Raw genomic sequence first — 13950 nt, forward strand, 5'->3', positions numbered from 1 at the left:
AGGAGGGATTGAGGAAGTTAGTGACAGAGTTTGAGAAGGTGTGTGAAAGAAGGAAGCTGAAGATAAATGTGGGCAAAAGTAAGGTGATGAGATGTACAAGGGGAGAGAGTGACACCGAACTGGAAGCGAGCATTAAGGGTGAAAGACTGGAGGAAGTGGATAGTTTTAGATATTTGGGTGTGAATGTGGCAGGCAAGGGAGGAGTGGGGGTGGAGGTACAATGTAGATTGAGAAAAGTGAGTAAATGCCTTGGTGGATTAAAAAGTGTAATGAGAAATAGACATCTAGGAATGGATGCTAAGAGGAGGTTATATGAAGGAGTGATTGTGCCAACAGCACTGTATGGGGCAGAAACATGGAACATAAGAGAGGAAGAGAGAAGGAGTTTGAATGTGTTTGAGATGAAATATCTGAGAAGTATGATAGGGGTTACTAGGCTAGATAGAGTGAGAAATGAGGAGGTGAGGAGGAGAACAGGGGTGGAAAGGGAGTTGGGAGATAGGGTTGATGAAAGAGTATTAGGATGGTTTGGACACATGGAAAGAATGAGTGAAGAAAGATTAGTAAAAGAAGTGTGGAAGGCAGATGTGGAAAGAGTGAACATGAGGGGGCATCCTAGGATGAGATGGATGGATGGGGTAAAAGGGGCATTACAAAAGAGAGGAATGTCTGTTGAGGAAGGACGGGAGAGGATAGATGATAGGGGTGAATGGAGAAGGGTTGTGTATGGATGATGCTGTGATGCATGAGGGGGAGTGGGTGGGGGATGGGGGATGAGGAAGTATGTATGAGAAATAATTTGACGTAGCCCGAGGGGATTTCTCCCCGTCTTCTCCTTTTCTGCATGAGGGGATGGAGAGGGGGGGTCGCCAAATTAATTAAGTGGCCTTGCTGTGGATGTGCTGTGTCTTGCGATACTACTTCCAACCCAGGGCTGTGGACAGGATGCAGGGATGACCCATCATCCAGGAGGTGCCAAGATGAGAGGGAGGGAGGAGGGTGGAGGGGAGCGGAGTATGTAGGGGATGGAATGAGTGGGAGTGGTTTCTATGCCTTTTTCTTTTTGGCTATCCCCTGTGTAAGGGGGAAAAGAGCCTTTGGTATATGTATGTATGTATGTTTATTTTTTAGTTTACCATTCACATATCTATAGAATGATTCAGGTTGATCTTTACATTTGTCTATTATGTTTTTTCTTTTTTCTTCTCTATGTATTTTTACATATTCATTTCTTACATACATACATACATATACCAAGGCTTTTTCCTCCTTCCAAGGGAGGTAGCCAAAAAGGGAAAGGCATAAAAACACTCCCACCCATTTCATCCCTAAATACACTCCACACCCCTCCCACCCTCCCTCTCATCTGAGCACCTCCTGGATGACGGGTCATCCCTGCACCCTGCCCATTCATTTCTTAGTTTGATATATATTTGCCACTTTCCAGTTTTTTTCTTTTTTCCATCTTTTCCAAGCTTTATCTCTTGTCTATTGCCTCACTACATTTTTTGTAATGCCAGCACTTATTGTGCACCTTTTCCTGTTTTTGTTTTGGTATGTACTTATCCACTCCTTCATTATAGATTTCTTTCAATATCATCCATTTCTCTTGCACCTGTGTTTCTTCATTAAAGAATTTTTCCCAACTCGCTTTTTGAAAGAATTTTCTAAGTTTCCTAAAATCCGTTTTGTTTTACATCAGTCTTCCTTTACTGTATTTCTCATTACTACCCATATATATTTCCTCTTTCAGTTTGAGCTCAAGTAGTATGTGGTCACTCTTCCCAATTGGTGTTTTGTATTCCATTTTATCCACAATTTCAGGCTCTGATGTAAACATTAAATCTAGTTCCCTTATGCAGAAACATTGAAGACTGGGAGAAATCCCTCCTTCAATGTTTCTGCATGAGGGGATGGAGAGGCTGGGTCACCAATTAAGCAAAGTGAACTTGCTGTGGACGTGCTTTGTCTTGCTGCATTGCTTCTGACCCAAGGCAATGGGCAAGGTGCTGGGATGACCTCTCATCTACGAGTATTGTATAAACAAAAAAATAATTTATATATATAAAGAAGTTAAAAGCATAAGTATGATAAACATACTGTTACCGAGATACTGAGCTGCAAAGTTAACCCCTTCCATACGGTGCCGCACACGTAGGCGTCATGGACTTAGATCTCAGTGGCAGCAGCCAATGCCAGCCGTACGACGTGTCGTAATAATACTCGCATCATAAAATATAGTCACCGCTTATATCGATCGTTCTCTCTTTCACCCGCGAATTTTGAATACCACAGAGAATGGGATTCAGGGCACATTTGAGAGAATGTAAAAACACAGGGGCGACTACAATAAATATAATCAAGACGCCGATATGGCAGCCTCGCGAATACACTCGCTCCCCATGACGCCTACGTGTGCGGCACCGTATGGAAGGGGTTAAAAAAAAAAATTCACCCTCAGTATGAAAAGAGTATTGTCAATATAGATGAAAAATCCATAGATATCGATAAATTAGATATCATAAATGAAGTGCAGTATTTTGTAGGTGATATTTTTCACATTTATATTATCCCAGAATTTTTACTGGCTTTTAACTGGGGCATTATCCATGGGGAATTACAGGAACAGTGATTCATGTTAGGGTTTTGTTTCACCAGGGATGAGCCACTTCCCAGCATTCAGCACAGTCTCTAGTTATATATGATCCACAAAAAAAGAAAGAAAAAAGTGTCATCAGCAACAATTGAGCAATACACAGTGAATTGTTACTTCACGTTTCTTGCCTTCACATCTCACTGTCAGTATTTGTCGACAAACATATGATATACCCTTCTAGAATTTTGTATAAATAAGAAAAAACATCAAATGTAAATATCAAATAGAAAGCTGGTCTTACATCATGTCCTTTTAAATAGACATTGCCTGCTCATGATACTTAAAATTTTTTTTTATTAAAAATAGTAAATGATGCCATATGACACTCTTACTCCACCAGCATGTTGTGCATACTTCAAATGATTTTTCCAGTTTTCAAAAAATTGTCAAAAAATAAAATTTTTAGCATACCGACGTCCTTCAAGAATATCAAGACAACATAGCACAAAACCTAAAGATGAGAGGTAGCTTGCAAGATGTAATGAAACAGCTTTTCACAAAGACATGTAAGTCTGTGGATCAAATTAGATGAGAAAAAAAAAAAAAAAAAAAAAATCCTGGTTGACAACACAAATTTGATAGTGATACAGATATAGGACCCCATGAGCATAGATCTAATCCTGTATACTATGAATAGGTAAATACATTAAGACCCCCCCCCAAAAAAAAAAAAAAAAAAAAAAAAAATTATAATGTTCTGGGAAATAACCATGTCATGGTTACACACTTAGCAAAATTTATCAGAGGAACAGACAATAAGCAGTAATGCATGCATGCTCTAGGTAGTCATGTGCATAGGTGGTGGGTGAGTTATCAATCATAAGCAGCTTTTGATCTATCACAGGTGATTTTGAGGCACAGGTGAATAGCAAGAGAAATATTCACAAGAATCCATTTCCAAAAACATTTTTCATGCCTACTGTATATATCAATTGTTTATGAAAAGATATCTGTTACTTTATTCTCTGAAAATCATATGCATACCCTGAGGATACACATACCACAATTTGAAAATCACTGGTCTAGATAATGTTAAATGGATTACTGTGGTGAAGTATTAATATGGTTTGCAACATGGAAATTCCAGAATATGTTACACCTGATTTGGCAAATCTGCCTATTATAATGATCAAGTCTAAGAATTGTTTTTGATTTTATCAACTTGACTAGTATAAAATCATACTAAACGTTAATGCAGCTAGTAAATCTACCAAGGATAAGCTAAACTATATTAATTCAAACTGTAACCATGACCAAGACAACAGTTGTTTATCCAGGTTAAGAGAAATAATGTTGCATGAGCTTTTCTAATAATGATATAACAAAGTGAAGTTCAATGAAAACAGGTTCAAAAGGATAAAATAAAGCTAGCCAAAGAAGGCTGAATGAATGGTGAATTTGGTAGGTTACCTGGATTATAATGAATTCAGTTTTACACTATCAAAATTACTACATCAATGAAACAAAAAATATGGTTCAGCTTCTAAACAATAGTTCTCAAAACCTCAGCAACCTTCCTTCTCTTAGGAAAAAAAAAAAAAAAAAAGCTGACCTTATTCTCAGCATCGGAGTCCTCCTGTAAAGGATGCAGAAGAGGAGGTTCAACATTCATAAGAAAAAAACAAATAGTAATCCAATGCAAAATGAGGAGATTACAATAAACTTACAAAAGTCATAGACTAAAACATGTGATGGACCACAGTTAATAGGAAACATTCAAGCTGTCACTGCTGCCTCTTATGCAAAGGATTTGTGAAAATGCTGACACAACTTTCATAAAACTTGAACAAATTAATCATAATATTACCGAGTTTTATTTTAATGAAGCCGAGCACATGAATGATAACATAATTATTGCATCAGTAAATATCACCCACTCTAATAAATATGTGATTTTCTAGTGGAGTTAGCAAACATTATTGTCAACCCATGCACAAGGCAACTTGACAGTTTGCAGAAATCTAAGAATGCCAGATGGAAACAATAAAAATGCCAAAAGAGCATTGCAAGAATAAACTCCATACAAATATATATACAAATATTAGGAGCCATGGTAGCAACAATTAACTTTCTTGACAACTGAAACCTAATTTCATTCACCTCCTCCTCCTTTCCATTTTGGAAGGAATCAATGACATCTGTGAGAGGCAGTCTTGCAAGATGGATGGCTGAGAGAATCATCTCACCATTGCCCATTTTCCAAACCCATCAACCCTCTCACCTCCATTTGGAGATGTAGCCCCCAGGGGCTGAGATTCACTCTCTGGACTTAGTCCAAGATATCTCTCTATCAACTTTGACTTTATTTTCTCACATAAGGAGGGCTGATAACAGGTGAGTGATCCCCTCCTCCTACCCCTTTAAGCAAGTGAGATAAAAACAGTCCCACAAAAATCTAACACAACACTGCAATTTTTTTTGTGAGAGAAATCAATGTAATGGCTTAGGACAGCTGCCAGCCACTGTGGGGCTGCAGGTTTCAAGTCAGTGAGATTCAAAGCAACAGTTTATTTAATTTCAGGAAAGAAGAAATTAAAAAAAGTCCCACAGGATAAACTCAATCAAAAATAAACTAAAAGTCAAACAAGACCCAATAGAACAAGAGAAAGAAAAGCTAAAGTTGAAAAAAAACATCACAAAATTACTAAACAATAATTCAGAAAACAAGCAAATAAAATAGGAATCTGATGAAGAAGTTGGAACAACCACAAAGGAAAACACTATCACCAAAATAGCAGTGCACCATTATTAATGAGCACTTATTTAAAACAAATTCAAACCCACAACTCCAGAAAATTGGAAAATAATAAATGAAATGCAGAAAACCAAACAACAGAAGCCACCCAACTCCTCTTCACTTATACAGATGTAGATGAGGAATAAAGACAAGGAAACTCCCATGCAGAAAGCCCAAGCATAATCTTGAATAGCCACCTAAAACACCTTGTTCTAACAGCTATAAAAGCATGAAGTGATATCTTCAACTACTGGTAGCACAATAAAACTGCAGCCATCTGGAAAGTAGCTCACGTAATTCCTAAATTAAAACTATACAAACCTCCTGATAACCCAGCATCATACTAATTAATCTCACTAATATCCACCATATCCAAGCTGATGGAAAGATTAGTAGCAAGAAGAATTGTAACAAAACTACTTATTTCCCCTAACCAACATGGACTCCACCAGCAATATGGCTCACAAACTTCTCCCAACATGTGCTGGAAGGATTTAACATGAAAGCCCCACCAGAAAGACCAGATATGGTAGCTACTGACATAAGCAAGGCATTTAACAGTCCCCAGACACATCTTTATCTATATACCATAGGCTTCTTCCCACTTATAAGGGAAGTAGCCAACCAAGACATGCACCCAATCCCACTCATATCCACCACCAACTGGGAGTGGAATGGGTGGAAGTGGGTGCATGCCTTGGCTAGTTACCTCCCTACCTCCCACACACACATTATCTAAAAAGATCATAGCGACAGATATTCATAACAATGACAAGAAATGGTTAACCAAGTTCTTGGCAGGGAGACAGTACAGAGTGACCTTAAACAAACAAAAATTGAGGTCAAAAAGACTAAACAATGGTATACCAGATGATGCAATACTCTTACCTACACTATTCAATCTTTATCACTGCCTGATCCTGAACTTTACAATTATGTACTCACTCATACAGATGACCTAGCATAGTAACTACAAAATAGCAGCTAAAATCATCCAAGCCTACTTGGACCAACTAGAGCAATGGCCTAGAAATAACAGAATGGAGGCCTTACCCCAGAAATCATCAGTAACCTTCCTCACTCCAAACAGCAATAAAAAAACCACCTTACAATATAATCAAAACCTAAAATTCTAGGGCACATATTTGATACTAATATGACCTTTGGCCCACATGTCAAAGATCTCACAGTGAAAATCAACAAGAACATAAACCTACTAAAATCCATTGCAAACACATGTTTTGGATAACAGAAAGAAACTAACTATTGTCTTCAAACTATTCCTGAGAACCACTCTCAAATATGCTTCCCAAGCATGGTTCCCAACAATCAGCAAATCAAATGTAAATATTTTACAGGCAATAAAGAATAAAACACTAAGAGTAACACCAGGATGCAACAAAAAACACCCCAATATGGACATACACACAGAAAACTAAAAATTTTCCCCTAAGTATATCATATGAAAACTATATTTACATAGTTCTACCATTCACCTAGCCCCCCTATCCTTATATCACACAAGCACCAACAATACAGAAAAAAGCCATCCACACAAAAGTACATTCATGCTTCTCAATCATGAAACATAAGACCAATTAAAATCAGTACTCTTCCATCCCCCAGACGTCAACACCACAGAAAAATCCCTCTCAATAGAAGTAAGACACATACTGGCACTCTTGTGTTCAGGAAACCATCCAGCATTAAACAGTATCAACAAAGAATAGTTCTGGCCACAGAATTAAACTGTCCTAGATGCAACCACCACAAAAAAGATGCAGAGTGCCTCATTCTACAATGCCCACACTAACAATCCCTAGACTACACCACAGTATTTCTTCCCTGAGTGATTTGTGGGCCTACCCAGTGTTCACAACTAATTACCCAGGTCCCATGGGTCTCTCTTGCAGGAGACTCATGTTTCCCAGGTAACAGGCAATGGCCACTGGCCCATGTCACTCAAGGAAGAAATATTGTGCTGTCTGTGTATAGATACAGAGGGGAAATGTAGAATGAGGTGCTCAGACTCTTCTGTGAAGGTTGCATCTAAGCCAGTTTGATTATGCTGCCAGGTTTCTTCTGTGTTGGTACAGTCTTAAATTTGGATGCAAGGGTGCTAGTGTTGTTTTCTCTTCTCTTGAGAAGGATTTTACTGTGGGGCTGATGTCTAATGGAGTTGGTGATATAATGAGTTTGAAGGTCTGTCTTAAAGAGCTTGTTTTGTGATCTGGGTGTAAACATGTTTAGGTGTGGAGATGGGAGAGGGAGAGATTTTAGTTCCTGAGCACATATATTCTATTGGGGTGGTTTTGGTGCAGCCTGTTATCACTGCCAATGCCCCATCTCATGCAGTTTGCAAGTTGTCCACGTTTATTTTCCTGATTACCAGGAAACATGCAGGGGAAGCATAATCAAGTATAGCTCTTAAGAACTATTTTCAGATTGAGATTAAAGCCTTTCATGCTGTCAAAAGCCCATGATTGTAAACAATTTGATTATGCCTATTTACTGCTGATTTCTTGACTTGGCTACCACTCTTATAAGAGGGAAGAAGCCCTTGGTATATACACCTAGGTCTATTAATCCAACACTTGCCAACTGCCACTTGTGCAGACATTTAAGTCCAAGACATTAACCCACTTTGGGAAATGGCCCAGGACATAAAGCACCACCAATCCCTGAAGTGGGTTGTTGTTGTTATTGGTGTTCCCTAGACTGTCTGGCTGAGCAGTCTGTCTCCCTGAGGAATGCCGTGGCTAGAATGGGGTTTTCCCATAAATCCTTTATAAAGTCCATATTGTGTTGTTGGCATGTGTGATTGCATACAATATCTTTCATAATGTGTTGTATAGTATGGGGTGCAGTGCTACATCCTGGGCAATTGTCTGCAATGCTGTCCAGCCTCTTCTGGTAGATTAGGAGGGCTGGAAGGTGGCCACATTGCAGTCTGGCCAGGTGGACTGTCCTTTCAGGGGAGAGAAAATTCAGAGAAATGAGTATCAGGGGGTCTGGCAAGCACCAATGTATTGTCCTTCAGTTTGTTGATGGAGTAGTGAGTGATATGACTATGGATTTGCTTCTGGAGGCTAGTGTCTGGTGGTTGTGGAGGACGAGAGTATTTGTGTATGATGTAGGTATTTGGGTGTTGTTTTGATGTTTTTTGGCATGTGTGGTAGTGGGTGTGTGTTTGTGGAGGCTGCGGCAAGTGTTTGTAAGCCTCTCACATCAAGGTGATCCTTGACTTTGAGGACTTTAATTTCATGGTGTAAATGGCCTGTAAGTGTTGTATTTGTACAGCCTGTAATTATCTTTAGAGCTTTGTTTTGTATTGTCTGTAGGGTGTTATGATGTTTCTTGATGAGATTATGGGCCCATATAGTGCTTGCATAATTCATTACTTAGTGCATGTATTGTTTGTATACTGTAGTATTAGTTTCATTGTTTTGTCCAAGGGTTGTTCCTGTATCCTCATTTTTGTGATGCATTGTTTGAATGACATGGATGTACCATATGTTATGCCAAGAATCTTAGGTGTGTATGTGTGTGGTATGAGAATGTTGTTGATATAGAGGTATGATGTATTTGTGTTCTGCTATCCAATTAGTAAGAAGCGTGGCTGTAGATTTGGTTGGGGCTATTTTGAATCTATTTGTAGTGAACCAAGATATTGAGTGTATTGAAGCATGATTGTATTATTTCTGTAGCTTTGTCTGCATTATGGTGTGTGCATGTAATTGTAATTGTTACATCATCTGTGTAAGAAAAGATTTGTATTTCTGAGGTGTTGGGTGTGGATATATCATGCATGTATAGAAATAGTGTGGGGGATAGAGCTGATCTCTATGGTCCTCTGTTCCTAAATTTTCTGGTGTGTGATGACTGATCATTATATGACACATGGGCATTTCTACCTGCCAGATAATTGGCCAGCCATATTTTGGTATTACTGTACATGTCTATGTTACATATTTTGTTTGTGAGATTGTGACAGGGGATGGCATAAAAACTTTAGTGAAGTCTAGTGTTATGAAAGGTGTTCTTTGTGTGGGCTTATCTGAATAGATGCCATCAAAAACTCTTTGTGTGAGGTTTATCAGAAGAGTGTTTGTGGGGTGTAGTGGTCTAAAACCATTTTGTGATTCAGCAAGAAGGGTATGTGGTGTGATGGGTTGTAGTATGAGGCATTCTATGACTTTGAAGGGGGTGCAGAGAAGTGTGATTGGGTGGTGTGATGCTGGAACTGTTGGGTCTTTGTTGGGTTTGGGGATGGTGATGATTTTCCCATGCTTCCAGATGTGGGATATAGTGTTGTGTGAATAGCTGTAGTTTGCAATGTTGGTGAATGTGTGTGTGTGCAATGTGGTCCAATGTGTTTTGGATGGATGTTACTTATACAGCTATGTCCACAGGTGGATGAGCGCTTGAGGTTTTGGATTACTATCAGACCTACCCCAACATGACTTCACTGTGAAGTACATGAAATTTCAAATTTACACAAATAGGTAAGATATCCCAGCATTTACTGAACATGACCATGATTCACTATAGTATAATTCGAATAGCCTACCAGGTTGTGTTGTGCACCAGTGTCTGGAGAGGGTCTGGGAACCTATCCTATTTTTTCCCATAAGACCTGTTATTCACCCAGCACTAATTTCATCCTGTACAATGGCTAAGGAACCTAACACTCATGTTTGGCAGGGTCTGACTGTATATATTTTGTCTGGCTGTCTATGAAGGGTGTGTAGTTTGGGCCTATGGGGAAGTTTTTCTTAGGTTGAATGATGCATCAGTCATGAGGGTGAGGGGTGAGATGGCCTGTATGTGCAAAATTATTTGTGTGTGTCTTTGCTCATTCTCTGGTTGAGGATAAGTTGACTGTTGTTGTGGTTATTGCTGTGTGAGAGTGTGTTGCATTACTGTTGGACAGTGTAATGCTGTTTAGTGTCTTGTACAGTTTTCTGTTGATGAAGTGTGTTGACAAATGTTTGCCAATTTTGTGTTTTTTGTTCATGTATTTTGTTGTTAATCTAGGTGTTTAGTGATTGTCTTTGATCTATGTTCCGAGGGACAGATGTGGGGATATTATGTTTAAGTGTATTACATTGTCTGATGAGGCCTTGGATTTCTGGTGTGAATTTAGGGTTGTGTGATTTTCTGTTGCCTCAGTCTGCATTTTGTATGACTGTACTGAAAGTGTGCACAGCAACATTTATATCTGTGATTGGTGTACTGCTTTGTGTCTCGAAAGTGTTGTTCTGACTCTTTGGTGAAAGCTTTCCAGTTTGCTCTCTTGTATTTGGTATATGTGTGTCTGTGGCCAACTGGGGTACGTCATGTTTTAGTGGTGATGATGACTGGATGGTTGTCAAATCTGAGGGCTCCGACCATTTTCAATGAAGATGTTGGGGTTAGGCAGGTGGAACAGGTGATGTCAGGAGATGAGTGGCTGTAGAGGGATTAATGTGGGATATGTGTGTGATTATGGGTGTTGTTCATGATGGTCAGTGAGTCAAGATGTATTTGTAGATCAAACCTTCTGTATGTGTTGGGGTTGTTGACATATCAGGCAGATAACTTGACGTTAAAGTCACCACCCAGGATAAGGTTAGGGATGGTGGCAATTTGATTAAGGTTAGGCCTAAAGGTGTTTGGAGCTGTGGGGGATTATTGTGGGGGGGTGGGGTTATGTACATATTAATTACTGTCATTGTGAATCTGTTACATGTTCAGATTTGGATTAAGTTTCAGTGGTGTAGGGACCATACTACTGACACATATTCTAGTCTGGCATAGGAGAGGGAGGAGGAAATGGGTCTCCCACCATTATCTACTGGAGATAGGCACATGCTGGAGAAAATTTTGAAGGGCGACCTCCCGGGAGGCACATATACCACAACAATTCTATTGGAAGAATTTGAATTTTGTTATTTTGAGGGAGTTTCTGTGGAGCTCTAGAGAGGAGTTTCCCTTTGCCAACCTGACTTTGTTAAATTCATGTTCAGTTTCAACTTAATCTATATCTTTGATTTTCAATTATCATATTTAGATTTGAACTTGTGCATTGTTTTAGCTTGGGCTATATTACCCTGTAAGCTATTCCACATATTTATAAATCTATATGGACAACTGTATTTCTTCACATCCCTTTGACATGTGGTCTTTCTTAATTTACTGCCATGACCTCTTAAAGCCCTCCCATCTTTAATCAGATCTCTTCTATCAATGCAATCTATCCCCTTCAGTGACATGAACACTATGTGTAGTTTTAGGAATCTGCATATGGGTTCTAATATCCAGCTCAGGGCCAGCTGAGGTTCCCAAAGTAATCTTTTTTGGGGAGATGTCTGTTAAGTCTGGGGACTGAGCAGATCAAACATTTTTGGTTTGTGAATGAACTGTGAAAGATTTTGTTGTTTAAGTGTCTGTTTTGGTTTGCTATCCTTGGTATGGGTTCTTGAAAGGGGATCTATGTGAATATGGACTTCAGCAATATGGGCTTCTGTTGTGCAATTCTGTGATGTTAGAATACTGTGGAGGCTTTTGCAGATGATTCAGAAGAGAGTTTTATTGAAGATGCAGTGGAAAGCTTTGCTGAAGATCCTGTGGAAGGTTTATCTGTGCAATTTTCTATAGTAGATAATTTGTTTTGGACTGTAACGGCAGGAACAGAATTCTCATTGGGGCAGGAAAGAACAATTGGTGGTTGAGAGGGGTGGGAAGATGCCCTAACTATATCTGATGGAGTGGAAGAACTGGAGTGGAGGGAGGAGGTGTATGTCTTTGCCCCACTTAGTCTAAAACAAAGTTCTAGCCTGACACTACCAAGACTAATGAACTGGGAATTAGCCAGGTGAAGAATGTCTTGTTCAAGACAGTACCTCTTGCATTGTTGAGAATGTACTGAGTGAGCTTCCCTGCAGTGGAAGCAGTAAGGTTCTGATTCACAATCAGAAGTAGCATGTGAGTCAAGGGCAGAGCAGTGACCACAATGGGTATTTGTACAGTTCTTCCTTCTGTGACCAAACTTGTAACACCATTAACATTGTAAAGGCCAGTCAATGAAAGCATTTACTAGGAGATAAAGAGGACCAATATTTACTCTTTCTGGAAGATATGAACTGTAAAATGTGAGCATAATGATGTTACTATTTTCTTAGATTTTTGTAGCTTGTTGAAGGGCATAACTGTAGGAATTCATATAGGCCTTGGTTGTAGATACAACCTTTGCAATAATTGAATGTCAGGTGTGGTTTGTTTGATTAAAAAATTCTATCTACAGGGTAAGGTAGATGCAGAAGCATCATGGTCTGCGTTAAATCCTCAGCCCTGATTAACACTCCTTTACCATATATCTTGATACAATTTTTAGGGGGTGCTCCAGTCTCCCTCTCTCTAGATACTTTGCTGCATGGACTAAGTTACTTTTGTTTTCTTTATAGTTTGCCACAAGCCAGTAAGGTGTGGGGGGGGGTGTCAAACTTTGGGAGCATGTTTTTCATCATTGAAGAGGTTGGAATAGTAATAATTTTTGCTACCAGCTATGTTGTTTGATCTAATTATTTCAGCAAATTGGTTGTCATCTCAGATGTAGGAAATTCATTGCCTTGTATGGAGTTCTGGCAGCACTGTCAGACATATTTCAGTTAGATGCAAAGGACTTTCCCACAATGATTTCAAGTTAAGTGAATAGCATGAAATGATAGAGATGGACAGACATTCACTAACTTGATTGTGTCAAGACAAGACTAAATAGGTGACCCACAGGGTCTTCCGGCACTAGACAACACAGCGGCAGGCAGGGGGAGTACAAGTTCCAACCTGCTCTCTTCCATTACAACCAGAGGGTGATGTCCAGAGGGCCTGGTCAAATGCCTCTTGAGGACTTTGGTTTTGGTTTGTATCCATAAAGTGTGACAGTGATTGATTTGGCTCCAGGAGACCAAGGGCAACCACCTCTGGGATTACTAGGGGACTGAGTGCTGGCTGCCATGGGCAGGGTACCTCATCCCCATGGGGACCACTCATTTTAAGAATTAGCTCCTGCAACAGTGCTGGTGACAAACTGTAACAGCCTTTCTGTTCCTCTGGATCCATCAGCAACATGGAGAGGGGAATCCTTCAGCCTGGGTGATTACTATTGCTGGTCCTCCATATCATCTTGCCCTGGTTTGCACCCTTATATCCAAGGTCAAAACAAGTGATGATGCCATTATTATACAGGTCAAGGACACTGATTTTCTATAATCTAATGGTAACTTCCCATTTCCTCCTTCGACTGGTACTATATTTGCAGATTTTCAGTTCAATGGCACCTTCCCCTTTTTCAGAGATAATGTAATCAGTTGATGTATTTTATCCACCAGGTGTTCTCCACACTTTATCAATATCAAATTTGAAATCCCATCTGGCTCTGAGGTCCTAATCACTTCCAGTTTCTTAAGAAATTTAAAACATTTCATTTATTCCCACTGCTATTTATAACAGCTTACAGGGACCAATGATGGGTACCTTATTGTGGTGTTCCTACAAGATGAACAGCAAAGCTGCTTTC

At 39.5% G+C, this 13950-nt stretch overlaps 1 protein-coding gene across 1 annotated transcript in view; it reads right to left on the reverse strand.

Moving 5' to 3' along the window:
* Dap160 (dynamin associated protein 160) overlaps positions 1-13950 on the reverse strand; it is a 465025-nt gene that overhangs the window by 230311 nt on the left and 220764 nt on the right. The window contains exon 25 of the mRNA XM_076192536.1: positions 4209-4232. Coding sequence (XP_076048651.1) covers positions 4209-4232 — 24 coding nt within the window. The remainder of the gene's footprint in view (positions 1-4208; positions 4233-13950) is intronic.

This window comes from Oratosquilla oratoria, chromosome 11 (genome assembly GCF_046742065.1).
Source record: "Oratosquilla oratoria isolate Oo_2021 chromosome 11, ASM4674206v1, whole genome shotgun sequence".
Taxonomy (NCBI): domain Eukaryota; kingdom Metazoa; phylum Arthropoda; class Malacostraca; order Stomatopoda; family Squillidae; genus Oratosquilla; species Oratosquilla oratoria.